At 42.6% G+C, this 27,424-nt stretch overlaps 1 protein-coding gene across 5 annotated transcripts in view; it reads right to left on the reverse strand.

The window, feature by feature from the left end:
* Positions 1-27,424, reverse strand: part of CSMD3 (CUB and Sushi multiple domains 3) — a 3,270,409-nt gene that overhangs the window by 1,592,429 nt on the left and 1,650,556 nt on the right. For all 5 annotated transcript variants that reach the window (XM_069621531.1, XM_069621530.1, XM_069621528.1 and 2 more), the window contains one exon: positions 17,281-17,475. In XM_069621531.1, the coding sequence (XP_069477632.1) occupies positions 17,281-17,475 (195 nt within the window). The remainder of the gene's footprint in view (positions 1-17,280; positions 17,476-27,424) is intronic.

A 27,424-nucleotide genomic window follows, 5' to 3' on the forward strand; every position in this document is an offset into this window, starting at 1 on the left:
GTGCCTGACAGGTCGGACCCTGCCGGGCACAGTGGCCATGCTAGGCAGACCATTACAGACGCACCAGCACTGTTAACAGCGGTGCCGGTGCTTCAGGGTTCTGCATTCCCATAGAGTCCTAAGCGATTCTATGGGAATGGGAAATTACAATTTACTGGTGTCTGGCATTCGGGGCCACCGTGATTGTAGACCCCTGGTGGCACCAGGAAGTCAGGCACCAGTAAATTATTCCGAGTTGGGCGGCATCCCAACAGTAGCACTGGCAGGGTTACCGCCGGACTCGGAATAAGGCCCATAGTTACCATTGCATGGCAACAAACGAAGCAACATGCACCTTGCACCCATATATCCACAATAATACTAGGGATACAAGGCTTAATGCAGCCATGTGTAATGCACATCGCATTGCAGGTCACAACAAATAACATAAAGGGCAGTGATCAAAATATCCTCACACAGATCCTCACGCACAATGAATGAGCAGGCGTGTACAGAACCAGTTACACTTAGGTATTGCAATTCTTCCTACATATTGTCTCACTTGCACAGACTAATGTTACATTTCCCTAGGGCCACACAACATATGCCCAGGTTTCATAAGGCACCCTCTGTGAAATCTGCAGCCAAATACATGAACCTTTGTGTCCTTGCCAAAGGGTTCACATGTATGGGGAGCATGGTTGGTGGTGTGATGCAGACAAGACATATTAATGTAATATGTAGTATGCAAAAGTGAGGTCTGACTCTTTTGTGACAGGTCTCATGGAGTTAGGGTGTCTTTGCGTTGAACATATGATTTCATTAATGTACATGTTCATTGTAAGACTCTGAATGTAGTTGGTGGGTATAACGGTATGCCTAGCATGCATTGTTGAAAATACAATGTTTGTCGGAGATGTCCATCACCATGCAATTTTGTCCTGCATGAAAGTTCAAATAGTGAATACCACTGCCGGGGAACGGTACAATCAGACATGCATCCGGCAAATATGTTTACTATCCAGTGTGTCACATTTGCAGCACTTTGGACTTGCCTTGCATATTCTTTTTCACTAACCTCATATCTTCGGTGCATTTGAGGTGCTCTTAATAAAATATATTTTCCCAATACTCCAGAAAAAATAAGTATGCTTGAAAATAATGTTAAACAGTTCTAATTCTTCTTCTGCTGCATGATTCATGTAAAGTATATTCAGTTCACCTAATTCCCTCTAACTAAGCACCATCGTGTCCTAGGAGCAAGGTTTAGGACTTGCAATGGATTTATCTGCTTTGCCTCGTGAACCTACACTCTTGACAGTCGTGTTCTGTCGTCCACATGTGTCCTGCAGACTCTCATGAAGCAACAACGCCCCGGAGGTGAATTGGTGGCTTCCCACGTCTTGCAAGAGGCGGTTCAGATGCGACAATGAACGCACATTTTTCTGTAGGGCACCTGCCATCAGTATTTGTTTACATGCATTCGAATCTAGTTACCCAGTGTGTGCGTATTTGGAAATAAATCATGTTTTAGGAACTCCTGTGTGCTTTTTTAAGTGAGATTCATTACACTGTGGGCCTGATTTACAAAACGTGTTTCTATGGGTCTGTGCCAATGTAAAATGCTTTTGTAAATGTGGTCCTGTGTCTAGTATCACTTAAGGTCGGCCAACGTCAATTTCACCATGGCAGACAAACCTAGCAATTCCCCCCAGGAACTTCCTGAACTGCATTTTAAACATGATCTATTTGGCTTGAATAAGGACCTGATTTGCAAAAGCATTTTACAATGGTACAATCCCATTGGCAAACGAGTTGTAAATCATGCCATAAGGTGACGATTCACAGAATTATTTGCGTGGACAATCAGGGATTTGCCCACCAATCTGCATGCAAAACCCTGTCCATTGGTTCATGGAATCGACTGCGCAGCAGTTTTTCCTAACTTGCGTAGACTTTGCGCAGGCTCGGCATGTCTCTGCAAGAGGTCGAGTGCCATACGCGAGACACCCTGCAGGCGTGGGCGAGGCCTGCACAAAGGGCAGAGTAGAAGGAGGGAACTCTGAAAATGAGGAAGAACAAGGGAAAAAATGGCTGTTACAAGGCACGGGCCGCAGGCAAACCATGGCATGCCCACAAACTATGGGCCCGGGGGCATTACCTGAGTCGGTAATGACCCCGCCGCTCGGGTCATATTGCTTAATTATTTCCCCATGTTTGGATCATTACGTGTAAGCTTAAGCTCCAAAGATTGAATCAGTCTTTTGTCATTCTGAAGTTGTTTACATGTGTAAAGTTGAAGTGTTGAATCATAAGAATGCATGTCAGACCAGCTTATTCAGTCATACCAGGCATGTCTGGGTTTGCTTTTGAATCATTTAAGAATAAGCATGTTGAGGTTTAGTAATGCATTATGTGTGCGTTTTCTATTTCCTTATGTGTGCGTTTTCTATTTCCATCATAATTGTGAATTCGGAATTGGTATTTTAAAAATATTACAATTGTATGTGGGATGCCAAGAGTTAATGTTGGTTTCTAAATTAAAGTAGCAGCCATCAGTCTTTTAAACAGTTTGCTTTCTTTGAACATCCCTGACAGGAAGGCTTCTGAATATCTGACCTATTGCCATTAACTTTATACTTGATTTGGTTTGAACTTGTGCTGGCCGGAGAAGCATATTTTGTCATAACCAAATCGACCACCAAAATACAGTGAAATTGTATGATTTGGGGTTCATCTAAATGTGTTCTCCCAGGCTCAGGCCTGCTGCCCTGTTCTTAACCACATACTTCAATAATATGCAAATTGATAATCTCTTAGATAAATTGAATAGCACATACTTTTAAAACTTAAATATATTTCAGGAGGATGTGCCCCATTGATTAATAACTTAATCTAACACAATTGTCACAGTTTCTATCTAGTGTACACAGTACATAGTACTTGTGTTTATTCCCTGTAAGAGTCCTTACTCAAATCAATGTCCCAATCTCCCTAATCAGCATCTTTTTCGTAGTGGTGCACGTGTTGTTGGAAGATTTTTGGTGAGGAAAGAAAGCTATAAAAAAAACCTGCTTAAATTCGGCTTTCTTTCCAAGTGTCCCTGTCACAGTAAATGCATATTAATTATAACAGTTAAGTTGTCCTAAATATCATGAAACAACATGGAAATTTGGGCATGTTGACCATATGTAACCAGTATAACTAAAGATGTATTGATTTGCATCCATTTTCACTTGTGAAATGTACTGGAAACATAGGGGCCAATTTACAAATGTGCAGATTAACTTGCCATTACACGATTATTGATATACAGGTTTCAAATGTATTTTGTAATGTTTGAACAAGTCATTTGAATTCCCCATGTTGCTATTTTTTTGTTTTGTTTTTTTAAAAATGCTAGTGGTGAGCAATTGCCCAGGCAATAGATATTCTGTGAGCAAAAGTGAAATCAGTCTTCTTTTATGGGCATTCGTTTGTTCCAAGTTCTTAAAAGGTGAACAAAATGTCTGTAAATATTTGCTTAACTTTCCATCCGCACTGTACATTTATCATAAGTAATCTTTATCCCTGCATACAAGATTAGTCTTAAATTCATACATGCTTTTTGCCAAAATTGGAACATTGTGAATGTTGACTAAAAGAAATTGCTGTGACGCCGCAAAAAATAGAAACGTTTTGATTTGCAGATGTAAGAAAAACAGCCACCAACTTTGATATGCCAGCGTCATGGACTAAGCATGATACAACAACAAAAAGAGAATTCTCTAAGTTTAATATTGCTAATTAGGACTGGGCTGGAACGTGTGAAATTGAGGGTGGCGAGGAATGCAAGCATTCACACATTTACTGTAACCATAAATTAGATATGGGATTATCCTACAGTTTAACAAGTGAGCAAATCGTTTGCAGTACATTTAGATTTTTGGTTAAACACCAATGAACAAAGACAGTGCGCGGTACAAATACCTTTAACATTTACAATAAAATCTGCAAAGTGAAATGCATAGGTTTTCTAATGTATTTTTTGATTTATTAATTTATTTTATTTGTTGTTGGTGCCCAAGACCCAGAGGTATAACGTGCTAGATTACATTCTAGAATGCATGGGCAGGTACATGGTTGCAAGTCATGGAAGTGGTGTTCACAGTAGGTACAAACTATTCATGCAAATTTGTTGAAGAGAGCGGTTTTGATTTGTTTGCGGAAGATCTGGTAGAAGGAATCATCTCTAATAGAGAGGGGGAGGGTGTTCCACAGTGTGGTCGCGATGATGGTGGAGCTAGATTCGCCAGATCTTTTTCTGGTGAACCTGGGGGTGGTTAGGGAGGTGGGGAGGAGGAATGCAGGTTGCATGGGTTGGATGTTCTGGTGATTTGTGGGTGAGGTAATGAGGGGCAGTATTATGGAGGCATTGATGAATAATGGATAGGAGTTTGAAGTCAATGCAGTCTTTAATAGGAAACCAGTGGGTTTCACGTCTCTTTAGGGATATGAGAGCTGAGTGCTTGAGGCCCCATACCACTCTAAGGGTGTTGTTTTCAGTCAACTGTAGCTTATTGAGGTTTTTGGAGGAGGTCCCTGCACAGATGGCATTGCAGTAGTCCAATTTCCTACCGATGATAGCTCTGGCTAGAGTAAGGAAATTGTTAGGGGTGAGGAACCTTTTGGAGATGTTGAGGAGTTTGGTTGAGTTTGCCGCAAATGGGATTACAGCTTTCACATGTTTGTTCATGTTCAGTTCGGCATCAATTTATACTCCTAATGTTTTGACATGCAGAGAGACTGGGATGCTGTTCCTGTCAATGAGAAAGGATGTGAAGACAGGGTCCAGGTGTTTGAGGCTGTGCGGGGAGCTGACAATAAGCAGTTCTCTTATTTAATCATTCAGGCATAGATGTTGGTTGGCCATCCATACCTGCATGGTGTTGTAAATGTGATTAATATTGGCAGAATCAAGCTCATAGGTGCCCGTGAGTTTTATGATTATCTGCATGTCATAAGCAAAATGAGTGTAGGGTATATTCAGGTTGTCCAGGTGATCGAAAAGGGGCTTAGCATACATATTGTACAGTGTGAGGGAGAGACAGGACCCTTGTGGGACCCAATAGGAGACTGGGACAGGGATCAGCAGCTTTGGCTACGTGGAAGACCCTTGAGTTTCCATCACTCAAGAAGGACTTTATCCATTTGGCAGCTTGGGTGGGCAAAGGTTAAAGGTTGTGGTGAGGCAGTGACAGAGGATGTTGTGGGCAACGAGGTTGAAGGCTGCTGAGAGGTCTAACAACAGGAGGATGGCGAGGTCTCCGTCATAACGGATGTGGTCGAGTTTATCTTAAGATCAAGGCTGGCAAATTCGGTGTCTGGGTCAGAATCTGTTTGGGTCTGAATCCAGTCTGGTGTATGCCGAGTAGGATGTTGCTTTCTATGTAGGTTTGGAGTTGTAGGTATGCAGTGTGGTCAAGAATTTTCAGGAGGCAGAGAACTGTCGTGAAGGGGCAAGTAGTTGTTGGGCAAGGTGGGATCAAGGGAGGGTTTATTCAGTAGTGGTGGGACGCAGACAGTAGAGGAGCTGAAGGAGGCGTTGATACATTTGGCAATGTTTGGCACAATAGGTTCGGCAAAGAGCTTAAATGAGGTGGGCGGGGCAGATGTTGCCTGTGCAATTGGATGCTTTGAGGCATTGAATGGTGGCGAGCGTGTCTGTCGGGGAGACTACGGAGAATTGGAAAGGAGGAGAGCTGGATGTGGTGGGAGTGGGGATATCAGTGTTGGAGCAGTAGAGCTGCAATTTCTTGAGTTTGGTTTTGTCCCTAAGGCTCAGAATTGTATTTGCTAGGGTGGATTGTCCCAGGGAGCACCAGGCTTTGTCTTTGGGAAAAGTTGTGGTAGGTGGAAATGGTGTTTTAAGCTCTTTAAGGATTTTGAATAGCTCTTTGGTGTTGTTGCTTGCCTCAGCTATGCAGGCATTATAGATGCTGGATTTTGTGTTAATGATCCCCTATTGTAGGAGCAGGCACTGATGCTGAAGGCTTATTTGCTGGTAGGGGAGGGATTTGTTCTCCAGATGTGTTCTTTGGAGCGTTTTGTTTTGCGGAAGGCTGCTAGTTCCTCTGTGAACCAATAATGAAGGTGGTCCTTTTTCCGGCTAGTTGTTTTAAGGGGGGCATGAAGATCCAGGGCGCAGAGGAGGGAGGAGTTGTATGCTGTAAGGGTTGTTGTTGTCAAGCCACGAGTCTAGGTAAGCTAGGATGGTTGGCTCTAGTAATTTCTTAGTTAGTGGTCCTAGTGTGCATAGAATGTGTTTCGCATTATTAATTAAATGTGCATTAAATGGAGGAGCTAGAAAGTGCTATCTAAAAACAGTTCTCAGTCATTTTTCAAGTGCATGATGTACCAGGCACTTTATTGTGCACATCCACTGCTCATTATAACCTGTCACAGTTTCATTCATTACCCACTAAGGCAAACATATGTCTCTTTCTCAATGGCTATTTATTTTAACTGTATGTCTCCATGATAGCAGTTTTATAGGAATGATCTACTACTGTATGAATTGCTTTGATGTCGTTTCATTGGGCCAGCTGCAGACAATAACCTTATTTGACTTGAAGCAAGCATTTCTTTAAGCTGCTTTAATCTTTAAATCGTGCATGTTACAGCTGTTTTATTTATATGTAGAGTGCATCTGAGGCACACCTTCGAAAGTCAACCCGAAGGGTCGTTCTGTCTTCATTCTCATGTTGTATTTCTATTATCCTGTCAGTTTCAGATAGTGTCTAGTGACATCTAATGCCAAAATAATCGTTCAAGCCAAAAAGAGCTGAATTTAGTATTTTCCATTCAATTCAAGGACTACATGCTCAAAGCGTTTGCAGCAAATACAGAGAAATGCTAATTTGCATAAATGCCTGTACACTCTTATGGTCCTTAACTTTGAACTAGTCATGCGACGGGGCCTTGTGAATCCCAAAACTATGTACACTCTCCTTATCACCCTTCCAACATATCAAATCTCAATAACTGATTAACTAATAATGATCCTGGACATATCAATGTTCTACCATTGCATGAAGTTGTACATATTAGAAAAATAGCTATGTTGTAAAAATCATATCTACAATGGCATGTTTAATAATGTGCCAAGCACACATTCACAGATGGTCCCCATCCAATCGTGATGTCTATCACCCCGGTTGAAAAAGGCCCAGAACACTGATACTGTCCAATTACAGCTCTTGTTGATGAGTAGACTCAGGTGTGTGCTAAATTTAAAGCACATACAAGGTCTTAATAAAGTCTAAGGGACTGATTTACCAAGTGTTTTCCTGTAGGATTGCACCATTATACAACACTTCTGTGAATCAGGTCGTAAAATCACTCCATTGTTAAACTATTGCATTATCTAGTTCTGGAAATAGGGATTATGGATTGATCGGCAGTGCTGAATTGTGAACTGAAGCCGTAGGACGTGTTCTGCAAACAAACAGATTGGTTTCGAACATAAACTGTACATGGCATTGTCATGTGTACATTATCACTGAAATATACTGCTGTTTACAATGTCCAAATGGACACCATTCTAAAAGTCGTCGGTATAAACGGAGCTCATGTCTAGAAAATGTGGGGGTTTCATGTATAGTTTTGTAGTTTTAGTCGTGACGATACAAACTCAATTACCATTACCACTGGTGTAATATATTGATTGCTCGCCCTTTTAGGAGTAGGGTTTAGTCCCCATTAGAAAATACCATAGGACCTCATTGCAAAAAAAGTGGTATTACCACTAATGATAATACTGCAGGTGCCATTACTGTGGTTGTGGGTGGATGTACTGGCACCTCTTTTGGCCACTACTGCCAACATGTATTGTGGCACAATGTATTTAATTTTAACAACGTGGGCACTTACAAAACATCACAATAGGTGAAGTGCTTATAGTAAGACAGGGCCTCCAACGTTTTACATTATGCCACTCGAAAAGAGTGATGCCTGGAGAGTTGAAATGTTAATGATTGCAGGTCTCTATTCTCCTTTACCAGTTAAAGTGCCAAGGACATGGACATCTGTGTCACAGTATCACGAGAGGTCCGTCAGGTAGGCAGGTTTCCCACTGCTGGCTGGCGGCTTTAGGGAAGTTGTTTCAAGTAAGTAAACTAAGGACGTATATCTATTGAAAAATAACTATAAGATATGCAAACCAGGGGCCATATTACCTAACACTGAGCAAATGCTTACTTAATATCGAAAGGAGCCAAGATGTTTTTATCACAATCCCATTATAAATATTACAAAACACGTTTGCTTTTGTGCAATCATGAGTGAGTGTTGTATGGCCTACATTAGCTTCAAAGCATGACAGAGAAATGTTGTTAATACATGCAATTGGAAGTTACACAGGACACATAGTAAAGGAAGCATTTGAGATAAGATGATTTTGACATAAGCTTGTTTGTATCCGTTATGCATTACCTAAACATCAACACTGCTGCTACATTTATTTGCTCAAAGCTTGTTAGACGAGGGTGACCTTTCAATAACCTGACCCATGTAGGTCAGGTCATGCACGTGTCTTGATCAAATGATGTGTATGTAAAGCCGCTATATAGGCTAATCAAGTTGACTAAGGGACGAAGCCCAGACTGCGAATGAGATCAGCTGCGGCGATTGTGGATCCAGCTGGAGTTCTCTGGAAGGAAAACAGAACACATTTTATGAAGCCGATTTCCCTCTGTCTTGTTCTCACCCAAACAAACACATCCATTTGCAGAACAAATAACAATAAAGCACATGTTGCAATATAGCCATCCAGACTTGTGTGGGCACAGCTGGCTCAGTGAAAGGGGGATTCTCATGGGTTAGTCTGTTTGTTTTTTTTAAAATACTTATGTAAACATAAAGCATTACCACTCAATGTGCAAGTATGAAAAACACATTGTGAACACATATTAGAGAGGCGATAGATAGAATGAATGAATGCGTTGGAAATCAATAGTAATACTGCTGGCTCTGTCACAATGTGAATAGGCTGCAGGAAGTAATTTAAACGCCTGGGCCACCAGTAATGAAAGCAAAAGCAGACGCATACAGTAAATTATTTATCGATATTAAATGCATTGGGTGTTCTCTTGAATGTTTTTTTTTTTTTTTAAATATAAAACATGTATGAATGTATAACAAAACAAGCATTTTAATTGAAGAGAGAAAGGAATGATGAATGAATGAAAGGAAAAAACAAAACCCATGTCCTAACAAGGAATGACGAAGGAATGAAAGGAAATACCAAACTTCATGTCCTGACCCTGCTGAATCTTAAATCTGTCCTTTACGTATCATGCACTTTTGGTCCCACCAGCCCATCTTCTGAAACTCCACCAGCAGGGGTTTGCAGTCGGCAGAAATCAATCCTACTGCCCTCATATAAGTACATTTCACCCTCGTGAGCCCCGCATTTCACCATATTTAATGTATCGTTTACATCACAAGCACACAGATTATCGCTACAAAGGGTCACTGTTGTTGGATTTCTGAATCCAGTCTCAAAATGCGCATTACACCACTTTATCAGAAGCACACCAAATGGATCAATGTTATGTTAATCAATGTTGCCGTTGGTTCAATCAATATTTCTTATTTTGTTTTACATTATGGCAAACTGGGAGCAAGATTATTATTAAATTCAAATTTAGTGAAATTGTTGAGATTTAAAATGAGAATAACATATTGGTTCTGCTATTTTGTATTCTAAGAAGTACAACAAGAAGAGAAAAATAAAGCAGTTGCAGTCCAAGTGACATATGGTTATTTGACCATGTTGTATTATGTAAATACACATCTTGGATAATAGAGTTTTGCTCTATGTTTGCTAAGTGCAAAAATGTTTTGTATGGATTCCCCTCGAATTTGATATAAACAGCTAAGAACTCGAAATGTTGCATTCAACTAATATAAGTAGAATTCCAAATGAGGTAGGAATTTTACCTGGTCCACATAATAGACAGCAATGTTCTGCTTCTCTCTCGTCAAGTACATTTGAATTAAGCATTAAACTACTTCACAATGTTTCATATGTTCTTCGAGAGAGGCGTCCATATATATGCAAAAGGACCACGTATGTATGTATGGGATTTATGAAGTGTCAATCTAGCTTGGAAGCATTACAGATCTGCCATTAAGGGATTCATCCAGTGGGTTACATATAAGGGTGCAGAGTTTGTGGGGGTGCTGGGAAGATTTGGGGAGCAGTGGAGAGGGGCAGTTATAGGCAGGGATAATTATTGTTCAGTGGAGTGATCAGCAATTGGAGAGAGGTCTTTGAAGAGTATGGTTTTCAGTGCCTTCCTGTAGTTTAGATTGGTCTCATATATACATTAGTTACTCTCCAGAGACCGGTTGCATGGTATGACAAGGCCCATCATTTGTTTTTTACTTGCACTTCTTTGCTTTTAGAATGGCAATGCTATGCCTTCGTCTGGTGAACTGGCCTTCGGATGATGGTGAGTTTCTCAGTCATGTAGATGGGCTTTTGGATGTGACCACTTTGGAGATGATGCAGGATGCCTTGAGCATTAAATATGTTTGAAGGGCTAGTCAATGAACAGGCTTGCGTTAGTACATTTCCTGACTGTGAAGAGGTGTGCTGCAGCAAGCTGGCTCACTTTCAGAGCAGCCAAGTTTCCACAACGCACTCCCCCAAGTCAGGCATAGCCATAATCCCTGTGCAAAAAACTAGTGCTTGGACAACCTTTCTGAAATTCTTGTAATTTTGGAGGAGTGCAGTTGGTACCAGGCTTGTTGCTTTTTCTAAGCTATGTGTTTTTTTTTTTTTATAATGGTAGTTCACATTCAATGATAAAGCCAAGAGATTTTGTGCTGGATGAGAGTTGTGTTTTGTGGGCCCAGAAGTTCCCAGTATGCCACAGGTACAGGAATTACTGCAAGCCAAACTCATTGTCGAAGCAGATTTATTTTCATACAAATAAAGCAGGGACAGCAACATCTTGAGTCTCTCCTCAAATTCATACAAAACAGCACTTTAAGTACCTCTGGCACATCATATATCGCATCATACATCATCACAATTTTACAAAACCTATGGGGAATGGGGATTGGGCAATGGATGTGGCTACACATGGATCATATAGGGGTTACACAGTCAATTGGGTAGATGAAATCTGATGGGTTCTCCTTGGGCTATCCCAATATTGATAAAAGTAAAAATACATCACTTCTAAGAAAACCAATTGTCTGGCATAAGACATGGTGGGTAGCATGACACTAAGGGATTTGATTGGTGGACTTCTTGCTAATTCAACTTGGGCATGTTGAACGGTCATCAAGATATGCGCTAGACAGGTAGTAGGGTGAGAGATGCCCATGAACTGTCTTCTGTTCATTAAAGTCATTACCATCCTTCATTCCTAAGACTGTGAGCTTGAGCAACCTCAATGTGCTTGAACTTGGGTCTGTGTGTGTTTTTATGGAGTACCACAAGTGTCCTATCTTCTACTGGCACCCAATGAATAGCCAGTTTTTTCCAATAACATGTCACGTTCTAGAGGTCTGTGTATGAAGTGGAATTACTTCAGATTCATTGAGATTTGAGCTATTCATGTGTGTGGTGTGTTTTCTGTTTCCTCTAATGCTACTCTTGTGTTATTCTCTATGGGGTCCTTTTGGCTCACTGTGTCATAGCATTTGACTAACAAAGATAGGTTGTGCTCTTATAACCTTGAATTAATTGAGGAGTATCCTATGTCCTGGGAATCACTATATCATGGCTTTGATCCGCTGTTTCCACCCAACCTATCTACTTCTCACCTTGGCACTCACTGCCAACTACTGCCCGAGCCCTGCACAACTCTGTATTCCGGTTGATTCAGCTTGTTTAGTTCTCTGAAAGCCTTGAGGCTTTTGTCTATTTAAAAGCATGGTGCTGTGTCCATTTTAAAGAAGATGGTTGCCCTATTACACTCTTATTTCTATATTAAAGAGAAACACTCACATGTCATTTGTGTTGCATTCAGCTTTTATATTGGTTATGTAAGTGTTCTTCATGTCTTGTGGTAGCTATTTGAACATTTTTCATGTATAACTGCACATTTGATCTAGTGTGTGTGCTCTTTATTGGGAGTGCATATCTACTTTATGTCTAGTGTGTGCACGTAGTGAGGTCACAACATCAGCTTGACTTCTTCTGTCTCTATGTCTTGTTGTACCTGCCTGGGATAAGGGTGGAATGGTTGTCTGAGTAATGCTTCTCATCTGTGCAGTATTGGATTGGGGGTTGAAGCTATGGATGACTATTCATCTTCCTACCAGCATTTGAGTCATGAATACATTGGGTTTCATGTCACTCAGTCAATACTAGAGTCGGAAACTCTTGGTCCCGTTTCCTAGGAAAACAAAGTTGGTCTGTTTTATGTTCAGCTTCTGGTAGGCACTGAACATTCAGACTTGGATGAGGAACAGACAGCACTTATGTTAATGGATTTTAATGATGCAGATAACCTTAGGAAAAGCTTAGTTGGTCCGGTTTGCTAGGAAAACAAAGTTGGTCTGTTTTATGTTCAGCTTCTTGTAAGTTCTGAACATTCAGACTTGTATGAGGGACAGACAGCACTTATGTCAATGGTTTTTAATGATGCAGATAACCTTAGGAAAAGCTTAGTTTCAACTGTGCATTGATGCCATTGTGTGCAAGGAGTTCCCTCGGATATTCCATGTATCATGTGAAGATAAATGAGGAAAAGATGAATGTGTGTGGAAGTCTTCAGGTTACTCCGTGTTGTTGGTATCTGTTTGGTCCCATCTGTATGAGTTGGCCTCTGTTGGAGAGGTAGAAAAAGAACCACTACACGACTGTCCCCCAAAGTCCATGCATGAATCAAGTATGTTGAGGAGAATGTCATGGTCAACAGTATGCTATGAAGGAGATAGGTTTAGTTGGATGTGCAAACAGGGGTATTGTTCATCCAGGATATGTTCAATGTTATGTATAACTTGGATAACCGCTTTCTCTGTGGTGCAGCATGTTTAGAACCTGGGGTGGTTGCCCTGCAGGAGATGTGATGTGTGATCTTTTTGACAACGGTCTTCACAATCATCTTTTCAAGGAAGTATAGATGTTTGATGTGGCCATAGTTTGCCAGCTCATTCTGGTCAAGGGTGGGTTTCTTCAGAACAGCAAATATGACCCATTTTCTGTGCATCAGGGAACATGACTTGTTTGAAAGATGTGTTCCTCCTGATGAGGGTTGGTCAGAAAATGTCAACAGTGATGACCTTTGCAATCTGGGATGTGAGGATTTTGTCTTTGTAGGTGATGGGCTTCAGTGCTACTAGAGGGTTTGTCAGGTCTTTACAGCAATTGTCCTGAATGTTGAAACATTGTCGGCTAGTTTGGGTAAGGCATCCGTGGTCTTTTTGGAGCAGTCAATTATATTTTCTAACTTGTCTGTGTTGAAAAAATTGTTGATGGTGTTAAATTAGACAGTGCATTGTTTAATTGCAAGTTCTGGAAGGGGATTAATGCAGTGCTTGACAGTTTGGATGCTCGTTTTCCACTTGTTAGATGTGTCTGTGATAGTCGTTGTGTATTAGATTATTTTGCCTATGGTGATGAACTCCCTTTACACAGCACAGCATGTTCTCAATTGTACTAGTTAGGATTATCTCAAGCACTTTTGTTCTCTGTGTATGGAGTGCTTGCTGTCGATGATTTCCTGTGTGCACCACAGTGTGATTTGTTGTGTAAAAGTATCAGTTGTGCAGGAGTTTTGATGGTCTCATTTAGGATGTTGTGAGTGCATTGACCTGCTCATTCTAATAGGGGCAGAGATGGAATCCAATTGGATGGGGCTTCCCTTCAGTGCTCCGTGAGGACATTCTTGAAAGAGAGGAAGCAACTTGGATGGTTTGGGATGGAATTTGTGTTGGAGTGCTGTGCTGAGGAGCAAGTAGATCATGCCGGTCCAAAGGAGATGGAAAAAAAACATGCAATGGCTAAAGAGGTGGTGAATTTCAGATTGAGTGTGTTGCCTTTTTTTGTGGTCGTTTTCTTTGGTGAGGTCCTGATATGCATGGTGTCAATGATTTTATGTAGCATCTCTCTGGTTTTCTTGGTGTTGTGTTTCCCAGGTGTCTTAAGGTCTTCAAGGAACATGTTAGTTTTGTTTTTGATTGATGCTGCAATTGTGTGGTCTATTATGTTCTTGAGAAAGGATGTGTTGGTTTGAGGTGGTCAATCAATCGGGTGGAGCATAGTGCCTTAGCGTGGGTGAGTGTGAAGTGGCATGTGAAGAGTTCTTTGGATGCAGGTGGTTGCAAGTTCATGAGGTCTTGAGGATAACACAAGTCCTTTGCTAGTTTTTTCCTTTGCAGTTATTGTATTTGATGCTGTAGCATGTGGAGATGAGAACAGCCAGGATGTGTGTGACGATGGGGTGATCCATGTTTCTGTGATAACGTGTGTGTCTAGGAGTGTGGATGCTGTTTAGTGGGATGTGGAGGAGGATTTATGGGTTGCATGGGTGTGGGAGCGTTTGCATTGGAGAGTGGGTATTAAAATGGATGAAGTGAGGCGTGTTGTACATTCTGCTGTCTTAACTGGAATGCATGGATAAGAAACAGGTTCTAATTGGACCAAACAGAAATTGCCCTTTTCTTCATCTGCCCATCGGTTTGGCCACCCGGGAGAGAAGCACTGTGGGATCTAATCGTTAAGAAAGGAGTGTGACAGACAAAAATAATGCCAGATTATTGGCAGTAATTAGCAGGTGGGTGAGGAAGAGGCTATGTGACCTAGTTCCATTAGTACCAAATTGCCAGTTGCAAAAAAAAAGAGACTGGGAAGCAGCCTCACAAGGTAAAAATAGGTGCAGGGAAAACAAAAAAGAAGAGAGTACTTATTACTTGAAATGCGCACCTACAAAGAAGTGGAGAAAGGTCTGAGGTCTGCAGATATCATTCATGATTCTTGTAAACTGGACATCTTATATTGATTTGCACAGTGAATGTCAATCAATGTTACAGGCCTGCCCTCCCACAGTAAAGTGGTCCCCTCTGAGAATGTGGGTTGTACAATGCAATACACACTGCCCACATTGCATTCTACTGCTGGTCCCCTCTGAGAATGAGTGTGGGTTGTGCAATGCAATACACACTGCCCACATTGCATTCTACTGCTGGTCCCCTCTGAGAATGAGTGTGGGCTGTGCAATGCAATACACACTGCCCACATTGCATTCTCTTGCTGGTGCCCCATTAGAATGGGCTGCACTGGTTTATTCATCATCATCATTGCTTTTTAGCACTTTAATTAAAGGGACAGTGTGAATGTTGGACACCTCATGCTCCATTTTGAATGTTCCACGATTAAGCAAAATGAAGCTGCGGAACATATTCAAAGCAGACTCTACTCCATGGAGAAATTACCTCCACTAGTTATGCATTGATGTCCTAAATGCATCCACTGCATTTGTTTCATCTTTACATCTTTACAAAAGCATAAAGTGTGCCTCTTAGGTCATGAACACTATTTTCTGAAAATAGAAATCCTAGTCGAGTTTCATCCTAAACTCGGCTTTTTATTCCTGGGATTTTTTTTTTCTTTTTTTATAGCTCTATCAACTGTTCCAAAACGGATCTCATCAAAGTGACATTACTCGTGTATGTGCTCTTAAATAATCAAAGCAGCATTTAAATCTTGATGAGAGCAATCAGGGTCGTACTGTATTAAGCTTTCATTTCTGAAGTTTCTAAAATGCCTTCATTTAGTTTTACTAGTTGCAATGTCATAATCATACCGAATCCAATGCGCACGGTACATCTGACACGCATCTCCTTCAATGAAGCATTTCTTTCATAGCTCCTCATGTTTTTTTATTTTTTTTTTTTTTTTCACTAGGTCAAAATACGCAAGGGAAATGTGGGGGAACCAGGTTACCGGATCACTCTAAATGCTGCAATCCTTCATTGCAGGGCCATCGTTAGTGTTACTGTTGAATGAAATAGCAATGAAATGAATAGAAATGTATTACTAATATTGTGTAAAAAAAAGGGGCTGACACAACCTTCTGTTTTGAAATTTGACAATCAGAAAGATTTCTCAAAAAGTTTTCGCGTCCTGTAGGGACTGCAGTACGATTGCACAGCGAGTCTAAGCGCTGCTTATTAAATGGTCATCGGGATAAGATAGGGCCCGATTCATGGAATATTTGCCCGGTCCAAAGTGACTTTGCACTGCTGAAAAGTGACTTTGCACTGCTAACACAAACCATGTTTCATGGAACCGTGCAAAGTGTAGTTTTGAACCTTGAATGTTAATTTCACAAAAACGTACATCAAAACAATGCACAACATCCTTAAATCAAGGTTTACAGCATGATATAACAACGAAACCAAAAACAAACAAAAAAACAACAAAAAAAAAAACATCAGTTGCCTACAACATTTTCATGAAATCAGGGTAAATAACAATGAAAATGTTGGATTTCAGAAAGCAACTGTAAGGAACAATCTGGTGTTTGCCCACTCTCCTGCTGAAAACTGCCAACACCCCTGACACGCAGGAGCAGTGCAGCTAGTGATGGACATGGTTTCATGTGATCTCTCAGCCAAAGCTATTTGGATGCCAAAAGTGTTATTTTAGTCAAAGTCCACAAATAATGTCATTCCATTGGTAGTCTTACTAGTGGTGTTGCTCCTCCTTCTCTGCACATTCAGTAATCTAGCAAAAAGACTGACGAGCCACTGAAGTTACACACATATTGGTCAACCACATACAGATTGTCAATGGAAGTAGATTAGATTGGAATACAGTTAACAACTGTATGTGTGTTTTATATAATAAAACAAATTAAGGTTATCATATGATTGTCGTCTTATGTCCTTTCTATGGACACTCAGCTCGTCGCTTTCAGATGCTTTCAAAAAAGACAACCATTACCGTGTTCACCAAACTCAGTGGTTAAAAATCATGGGAGTTGTAGTTGACAACATTTGGACGGTCACACATGGAGATCTCCTATTTCTTGTCAGTGGGACACTTAGGTGGCTTTATTGGATCATATGTATATATTATTGTGTCAAATTCTATTCTATACATATATATAGGTACACATGTCAACATAGTTTTACAACAACAACAGATCATTAAAAAAACGAACACAACAAAATATAATTACATTTGTATCTGTGAGATACAATGATTATAATGACAGCCGTTTTCATTCTAGTGTACCTCATATCAAGGCTGGACATTGCAAATTGAAAGAGTTTCACGAACGTGCAATTTCTTACCTTCACATTTTGGAATAGGACCACTCCACATAACTTTCCCGTCCATTAATATGCAGGTTATTGTTTCAGAGCCTTGCGTTTTAATAAATCCTTCTTCACAAATGACAGAAACTATGCTACCCAGCTGAAAGTTGTCACCAAAGCGACGTGCGTTGATTGGTATTCCTGGGTCAGGACACTCATTGTGACCAAATGCTGGAAAAGATGAAACACTGTGTGAATTTTCTTACTACTAGAAATGAATCAATTTCTGGAAAACATTTCTTTTGATATATAAACAACAGGACCTTTTCCAAATAGTACACTACATAATGTTAATGAATTAATTGCCACTCACAGCTATAAGCAATACATATAGGGGCTGATTCATGGAATTATTTGCGCCGAAAAACGGGGATTTGTGCGCCTGCAAATCCCTGTTTAACAAATGGGGATTTGTGGGCAGAATGGCACACAAATCCCAATTTTTCGGCACAAATAATTCCATGAATCAGGCCCATAGTGACCAAAGGCACCATCCAGGGTAAAATTGAGGGATCCAGAGTCGACTCATTAGAAGGGATGGGAGACATTAATTTTATGTTAGTTTGAAAAGGGGGAAACCATCATTTCACTCCACAGTCAAGAGTAGCCGTGCATATTGTTTTAAAAAGGAAAAAAAACATGTTATTATTGTTTCACTCTACACTATCACCTAGGCCCATGTGATGGAACAAAGCATTTGACAAAGATTGTGAATGCCAGTCACTGATGGGCAAATGCACCCCTTCCAGTTTTAGGAATAACCGTAACTGTATTTTAGATAAAATACATCTAAAGGCTCATATTGAAATACTGTACAAAAACAATAAACCAACCAATGCAGCGAATCGCCGCTATTTTAGCAAAATATTTGAATATTGAGCTCAAGGAAGGCACAGACCCTATTGATACAAGTTCAAACAATTGAAACTCGGAATCATGGATGTGTGTGTGTAATTGTAATTGTAATTGTTTATTTGTAAAGGGCTTATACACAAGTGAAGTGTATCAAAGCGCTACAAGGCAGGAAGTAAACAAGGCAATACATTGTCATTCTTAGGACTAGTGCAAGTGTATGCCAGGAAGAAATGAGAGATGTGTGTGAGGGGGGAGGGGAGAGCATAAAATCAATAAGCTGCTGTACTTTGCCTAACGACTTGTCAGATAGTGCAAGTGCATGACAAAGAGTGGGTAGAGAAGGGGTTGGGGAGAGGAGAGGGAAAAGGACATACAGAACAATAAACTGCCATAATGACCTGGTGACATTTCAGATTGATTGGTGGTTGGTCGTTAATAGTACGCCTATGCTCGAGTATTTCGGGTAAAACCATGCAAGGGAGGGGAGAAAGAGGGAGGACAGGACAGATTAACTTGCTAGGCCTAGTGTGTTCAAGGTTGTTCAAATGCGCAGACAAGAAGTGCGAGGCAGGAGGGGACAAATTCGCCCAGTCCAGCAAGGGCCTGGGTTAAGTGTAGAGTGCTCATGGAGCGAATTCCAAGTGCAATAGTGCCAAGCAGAGTGCAGAGGCCCAGAGGCAAGTGTAGGACTGGATGAATATATGTTTTTTCTAATGAGGTTAAGGCAGTATAATATTTCAATAGTCATTATATAAAATGCACACACAATGGTATTGAGAAAAGGGAAGAGAAATCACGTGTTGCCTGTTTTGCTTGTTTCTTCTACCCTGCTCCCCCTCAACCTCCTCCAGCCTACTTCTGCATGAGTCTGTCCTGATAGATTCTGGTTTCACCATCACCTTCTTGTGGCCAATGCTGGATTTAACTTTTATTGACTTCATTCATTCACGGTGCATCACTCTTTCTCAACTCTCATGCTGGACTTCCTTTGCATCTTGTACTCATGGTGGCCCTGAATCATGCTGTTCCCATCTTCATCTTGTATCCTGGCATGCAACATTATGTGTTACTACTGACTTTTGCAATTGTATTCGCTCTCCCCTCTTGCTTCTCCACTCTTTTTGACTGCTTACTCTCTGTTCTCTCCTCCTTTCCCTTCTCCCTTTTCCTATCTCCTTGCCTTACTTTCTTCTATGCACTTACTCTATCAGAATTGTCCCTGGACCTAATATGATAGCAACCTCGTCTGTTTCCTCCACCCTCCCATTACTGTTTTCATCCCCACGCCCCCTCCAGCACTATCTGAAATGTTGTCAGGCCTAGTATCATATTCGCTTGTTTTGTTCCTACCCTCCCTTTCTGCAGCCCTCTCCCTCGCCTTTTGTTTTTTCTCCGGCTCTACCAGAAATGTTGTCAGGCCTAGTACGGTAGTCGCCTGTCTGTTTCCATTTCCTCCCACTCTCTCCCTCCCTTCCTTATCTATTTCTTAGCTCTTGCACTATCTGAAATGTTGTCAGGCCGAGTACGATAGTTAATTTCACATCCTTACTGTTCATGGCCTGTAAGAATGTCATTGTATTTTCCCTTGTTGCCTCCCTTGCCTTGAAGCGCTTTGAAACACATTGTGTATGGGCGCTATAGAAATAAACTATCATATCATATATCATATCATGATAGAATGTTAGAACTATAGAATGATACAGAACAAATCCTGCTATAATTCTCAGTGCCACACAGAGATAGAAACACTGAAACAGTGTAAATTAATTTTCATTGTTCTGAAAGATTTCATTACATGGGATAACGAACGTGAACTATTCGTTAGTACTCAAAATACTGTGTCAGCAGAAGAGGGCATGGAATGGAAGAAAAATCTCAGTCACTGCGAGAAAAGCCTCTTTGCGGTAGGCACTCACACATATGTTTTCCTCTAACAGCTTTGTGGAGAAATTTGATTTGAAATTCTGGCACAACCCAGCACTGTAGTATAACTTCCCTGATAAATAGCCAAGAAAATCACACATGTAGTGTAAAAGAGCATATGCCAAATCCTGGCCGTTGGTGAGCAGGTGCAAGTGGATGTGGTTCACGACGTGCTGTAAGCTCCACCCACCTGTCAATCACTTTAAACTGTTGGTCACTTCAAGTTTCGCTGCCATGTTTCCCTACTTAAGCAGCCCTCCAGCATCTTTTCCTTTGCAGTTGGTGGAGCCTGTACAAGTGCATCTAGGTTACATGGCCTAAGCCCCACCCACCTGTCAATCACTTTAAACTGTGGGTGTCTTCCTGTGCTGCTGTCCTTCTTTCCTACTTAAGCAGCCCTCCAGCCTCTTATCCTTTGCAGTTGTTGAGCAGGTGGAAGTGGAGCTAAGTCACATGGCCAAAGCCCCACCCACCCTCTTACCCCTGCATCTTCCTTTCTGCTCTTAAGTCTTAGATCAGGGCCATCTCCCACCCGGGCATCCGAAGTGCACGGCAGACAAAAAAGGGCAATTCCTGTTTGGACCTGTTTGTAATTGTCTGGACCGGGAGGACCAAAGGCCCAAACCCCTGCTCAGACATCAGGTAAGCATGCACCAACATTTGTTTTCTCCCTCCATATCCACAGGCCATCCCCAACATCACCAGGCAATGCCAACATCAAAGACTTTGCCCCTCTTCTAAGGCATGTACTCTACAATGCAGTAACCTCACCCACATCAGCCTCAGGCCCATCAGCACCACACCACCTCACCATCCGCAACATGGAGGTTGATGCTCGCCAACATCTGCTCAGCTATCACCCATGCAGCAGAGATCGCCGACCTCATCACTGCACAAGACCTTGATGCCATCTTCATAACTAAGACCTGGATGACACCCACATCCATCCACATCTGAGACATTGTTGTCCCCGATGGCTACAACATCGAGAATAGGGACAGGACAAGCGTGAAAGGTAGATGACTCACAGTCATCTACAAGACCTTGTGGCCCTGCACCAGACTTGACGTCAACAACATTGGCTACTTTGAAGCCCTCTCCCATGGTGTTGGGTGTTCTGTAGATGCGATGGAAGGTGACTGTGTACATCGGGGAGAGTGTGAAGTGGAAGGAGCAGTGGCTTCACACCGGAGCTCCCCTCATGCGCCAATTCCCTTTGGTTCCACTTCAATAAAAAATTCTACTACAAGACACACCTAGTTAAAAAAACTGAGACAGCATGGTATCAGCTCTCACTCCTGCAGAAGGTCGAACCCGTTCTTCCTCTTGACAGCTTTAGTTGCACCGTTCAATAACGTGTCCTATCCCACCTCGATGGGGTCAGTGAACTTCTTGAAGCCCAACACATAGCTGCTTGCGTCATCAAGGCTCCGTGCAGTTGCAGCAGCTAAGATTGTTAACTTTCTGTAAGTAACATTCCATCCTCTAGTGCTGACTTTTGAACTGAGCACAGAGGCTTTAGTAATTTTATATTGTTTGTGGTCCATCAGAACTCTCAAATGTTACTGAGTTGAAGCTCCATTTACTTGGTCTGAGGTTCTGGTGTTCTGACGTTTCACTCCTGTAAGTATCTTTTCATGTACAGATAACTATACCTTCATTTTATTTAACTTCAATGTGTGTCTTACTGTTGGGTTCATATATTTTCTTTCCTGACAGGCAACATGTGCGGGAGCAGAGCCTTGTATCATTTTCGAGTACGATGGTATCTTTTACATGTATGTCATTGTTTTTCTACGAGCAGAGTCCTCCTATTGAGTTACTTTTAGTGACGCCTGCCACCTTTTTTTTACATCATTTGTTCCCTCAAAGCTTTCTATCACCAATTGGCCAGAGCACTTTACAGATTATATAGCGTGCTCATACGCAGGTGGCTGGATCTACACTTCGGGAGTTTCGGTCTCCGGGTTCCTTTTACTGAGTTTAGCTCATCTACAACCTTGCTTGGACAACTGAGTTTGACTTGACGTTAAACCCAATTCTTTGTGTGTGTACTTTCTGTTGTGCTGGGATTTTTAATAACTATCACATTTGGATTTTCAGATTGGCCCCGAAGAAGGATCATGAGATACATTGGCCTTGTGACCTGTCTCTCTTCTGTATTGTTCTGTTATATTAAATGCAACTATTTTAATTTAACCTAGAGTGTTATTGGTTAATCTGGATGTTAGATTGTTTGTATACCCTGTCGTGCTCTAGGTAGTTGCAGTTCTTCTCTTAATTTGTTATTGAAACTAGAAGTAACAATACTTCCATGAGTGCACGTTTTTAGGTAATGTTCAGTTTAGATCATACATCTTTCAACCTTTTTGCTTCAAAGATCACATTGATGATGTCTACTCTGCTCTTTTATTAAATACTGACACATGTATATAGATGAAATATGTGTTACTTAGATCTTGTAAATAAATGGTGCTTTCCTGGAGTAAGATTTAATGGATGATATTTATAAGGTGCCTACACACAATGGGCCTCATTACAAGTATGGCGCAAAGGGATACCGGGCACCGGTAATGACACCGGTGCCGGTAATCTCTTTGCGCCCTACAAGTTCCCTTTGCGGGTCCTTCCTTAATGCCTGATTTTTAGCAGACGTTAAGGATGGGACCCGCAAAGGGACACCGGGGTCAATAACGGTGCCACAATTTGCAGTACCGTTATTGCCGCCTTCCCCCTTCCCATTGAGACCTATGGGGGCACAAATCGGAATGGGGAATGGCCCTGGTGAATCGGGAATTACCGGTCCCGCTGACCTCGGAATGGACCGGTAATTACTCCATTCACCAGGCCGGAGTTGGAACGATTTTGGAGGCAGCCATGCTGCAAATAGCGGCGTGGTTACCTCCAAACTCGGAATGAGGACCAATGTGTTTCAAGGCGCAACCAGGCAAGGGAGGGGGAACAAGGGAGACAAGACAAATGATCTTACTGGCCTATTGGCACCTGGAAACACCTGTGTACAGGCACCATACAAATGTCCAATAAATAAATAAAAATAGTATAATTTCCATTGTGCAAGTGCGCAGACAAGAAGTGCAGCGGAGAGGGTATGGGGAGAAGTGCACCTAGAGCAGGAGGGTGCTGAGTTAAATGCAAAGAAGGATGGGACTCTAAGGGGAATAACAACCTGGTAGTGCAAGGGAGGTCAGGCGGCAATGCAGGGAGGCCAGCAGGTAAGTGCAGAGGGAATGGGTAAGGGGTGGGGCCTGGTGTCCTAAAAGACTCAGAGGAGCACCAATCAGCCAGTCAGCAGAACAGAGTTGAGCGAGGGACTGTTAGCAGGGGAGAGGAAGAGAGAAATAAGAGAAGAAACTGAAGGTCTTGAGGAGCTTCCAGAATTTAAGGAGATCCGGCTCAAGGTGGAGAGAGGCAGGGAAGCCATTCCAGAGAGAGGCACCTGCAGAGGTGAGATATCTACCCCCAATCTCTGTTTGGAGAAGTGACTCACCAGTAGAGAATTAGAAGTAGACAAGTGGAGGGCTCTAGTAGGAAGGTACTTAGGAAGAAAGATTTGGAAATAGCGAGGTCCTGGCCCATAATGCCTTGTGGACGATACAGAAGGTCTTGACCCTTGCAGTCACTGGGAGCCAGTGGTAGGATTTCAGGGCCAGAGGAATTAAGTCCCTGGGATTGATGCCATGATTAAGTTGTGAGGTCCTATTCTGGATGAGTTGTAGAGGGTGAAGAGTAGACTTGGTCATATTGAGAAATAGGCTGCTGCAGTAGTCCAGCCTAGAGATTAATAGGGCTGTGGAACAGTGAGTGTTTGGGGGTAGCTGAGAAAAGGGAGAATATCTCTAAGGAGGTGCAGCTGGAAATGGTCCTTTCTGGAAAGGCCCGTGATGTGTGGAGTGAAGGAGAGAGTTGAGTCGAAGATGACCCGAAGGTATTTTGCCTCACAAGAGGGTGAGGACAGAGGGCCCAGGGAGGCCACACCAGGGTAAAAGCAGAAACAGGGGTCTCAATGAGAAGGATTTCAGTCTTTCTTGCTTTAAGGCAGAGATCATTCGAGGCGCACCATGCCAGAATAGTGGATAGCTAGTCAGGGATGAGCCAGGAGGAGAAGGAGACCGATGGTAGCCTAAAATAGAGCTGTGTGTTATCTGCATAAAACTGAAAGTTAGAGAAAAGGGTAGGGATTTAGAGGGCAAAAGGGGTCAGGTCGACATTGAAAAGCCAGGGGGGAGAGGATAGAGCCCTGGGGAACACCAAATGTTTAGCGAGAGGGAGTGGAGAGGAAGGACCCAAGTTAAACAGGGGAATGTTGGTCTAAGAGGAAAGAGGACAGCCACGCCAGAGCCTGATCAGGGTTGCCCAGGGTATCGCAGAGACAAGTTATTAGGATGCTGTGGTTCACAGTGTCAAAAGCAGAGGATAGGTCGAGGAGAATGAGGACAGAGGGAGAGCTAGAGTCAGGTTAGAGAGCAGATCTTCATGGGTGTTCAGGATAGCAGTTTCCGCTCTGTAGCAAAGATGATGATCATGGAGACAACCAACAGCTTCAGTATGGAGGGCTAGCTGGGATAAAGCCAACTTCTCCATGAGTTTGCCCAGGAAAGGAGTGATAGTGATGAGGCGAAGGTTTATTGGAAAGGAGGGGTCAGCAGAAGGCTTTTATAGTAGGGGGTGCACAAAGGAGTGCTTGAGAGGAGAGAGGGAAATACCAGTGTTGAAAAATGATGGCAGAAATCGACCAAGGCTGGAGTGAAAGAACCAATGTTGTACTTAATTGTTTTGGAGGAGCAGGGGGGTCATCTGTTTGGATGAGACTTTCATAGACTGGACGTATCTAGCAACACCATCAGGTGTGACAGGAGAGTGATAGGAGAGAAGGAGAGGGGGTTGGCCAAAGAGGGCCTGAGAGAGGTAGAGGGATAGAGTGGAGAACAGGCAGAGCGAGTGGACAAGATTTCCTGAGTTTTAGTGGTGAAATAAGAGCCCAGGGCCACGCAGGGGGCCTGGGTTAGTGTAGAAGAGGAAGATACTGCAATAGGATTGGCAAGATCCTTTCAGATTTTGAATAGTTTGGCCATGTTGGTAGAGGTCGCTGAGATGTCGGCTTGAAAATGGTTCCCCGTTTTAAAGAATATGGAAAGTCGGTATTGACTTTGGAGTAGGCAGCAGCCCAATTTTTCAGAGGGTGCACCCGAAGATCCCTATTTCCATTCAGCTGCTTTGCACTTGCATTTCAAAGCGACCAGATAGGAGTTGTACCAAGAGTTGCACTTTTTGGCAGGCTTCATGCAAGGATATCCAGAGTGTTAGGGATAGGAAGGTGAAGGTTCGAGAGGGCTGTGTCAGGATGGCAGTAGCAGGTAGAGACAACGTGGAGGCAAAGGCGGCCACTCACACTCACTTCATAGGTCGAATGGCCACGGAGGAAGGTGGCAGTGCTGGGAGGGCCTCTGCCAAGGGGACAGGAAACTTAAAGTGAGAAGAAAGAAGAGAAGAGAATGGTCAGTCCAGGAGAGAGGAGTAGTGAAAGGATTTGAGATGGGGATGTCTGAGGAGATGAGAGCATCCAGAGTGAGTCAGACCAGAGGGTAACATGGAAAGGGACACACAGTTGCATAGGTTGCAGAAGAGACCAGAGCATTCTGGAGAGTGCAGGTTGATACTGAGATCCCCAAGGAGGTGAAGCTGGGAGGTGGAGGAAAGGAGAGAAGAATTCAGGTCAACCTATTCATAGAGGAAGAGGGTAGCCTGCAGAAAGTGTTCAAGCTCATAGAGAAGCAGGAGAGGTAGAGGGCCTGCAGACCAGGCCTTTAAAAGAGGAATAGGTTTCAGTGGGGATGATGGAGGCGGGAATCCATTCAGGAAACATCAGGGCCACTCTGCATCTGGCCTGTTGGGCCTGGGCCCGGAGAAGATCTTGTAACCTTCAGGCAGGAGTATGTCAAAACTCGTGATAGAGCTGGCCTTAAACTATGTCTGAGTAAGAGCAAGTACATCTAGGTCCAGGAGTTCAGGGATATGGCAGATGTCAGAGGAGTGTTTGTTGAGAGTAGCAACGTGAAGCAGGTTGCAACTTTTAAATGACTTCTGTGGAGGGGTACAGGGAAGAGGGGTACCCATCGGAAGTGGCAGAGGAACCTGAGAGGTAAAGGGAGGAGGAGGCAGAGGAGCCAAATAAGTACTGGATGAAAGGGAGCCAACAGGATGGAGGCAAAGGGTGGCAAGGGAGCCAGGAGAGAGGTAGCTGGCAAGGGGGCCAGAGAAGTTGTAGCAGGAATAACAGGAGTAGGAAGGAAGTTGATGAGGTGAGGTAGGTGCCTATCTAATAGTAGGAGGCTGGGCTGTGGCCCCGGACCATGATAGTACTATTTATATCGACATTAATGATGACTCTGGAGGACTAGAAGGGGGCCAAGAGAGCCTCCCATTGTGTGCCACCATTAATGGGTGAGGAGAAAGAAGGAAACCGAAGAGCGACCATGTGAAGGAGCCATAGGTTGGGTGAAGGAACGACAAAGAGGATGTTGGTGAGATTCTCTCTCGAGGAAACACTGACAAAGGTGTCAGCGATGGGAAGGTCTGGGTTAGAGACCAAGGGTGTCCTTCTTAAGCTTCTTCCTAGATGTCTGAGTAAGAAGAGTAGGATAGGAGATAGAAACACACCATATAGGAGTTTATAGAGGGAGGAGAGGGCATGCGAGAGAGGGAAAAGAGAAAGGAACACTGCACAGAGCTACACCTCACTGGGTGCACAGGAAGAGGATAGGGGGGACAAGGGGAAAACAACAGGCTACAATAGAGCGTAGAGAACAAGTGAACAAGGCAGCAGCAAGCAGTGAGAAACAGCAGTATCAATAAATAAATAAACATTTGATGATACTCAAACATTGCTGAAGAAAAATAATACAAATTCATCTTTGCACTGTTGTATATATACATACAACAAAAACACATGCTATTTTTTGTTAATGTTGGAAGTCTTTGCAGGTATGCACCAGGAAAGCAGCCATGCCTATGGTCATTAAACAGACATTGCTTCAATAGTTTACCATGCAAGAAGACCTGCAAAGAATACAAGAACAGCAGAGTAGCCATACAAGAACAGCAGAGTAGCCATACAAGAACAGGAGGGTAGCCATAAAAGAACAGCAGAGTAGCCATACAAGAACAGCAGAGTAGCCATACAAGAACAGCAGAGTAGCCATACAAGAACAGGAGGGTAGCCATACAAGAACAGCAGAGTAGCCATACAAGAACAGCAGAGTAGCCATACAAGAACAGCAGAGTAGCCATACAAGAACAGGAGGGTAGCCATACAAGAACAGCA

Source organism: Ambystoma mexicanum, chromosome 5q, assembly GCF_040938575.1.
Source record: "Ambystoma mexicanum isolate Mex_15411 chromosome 5q, UKY_AmexF1_1, whole genome shotgun sequence".
NCBI classification, from domain to species: domain Eukaryota; kingdom Metazoa; phylum Chordata; class Amphibia; order Caudata; family Ambystomatidae; genus Ambystoma; species Ambystoma mexicanum.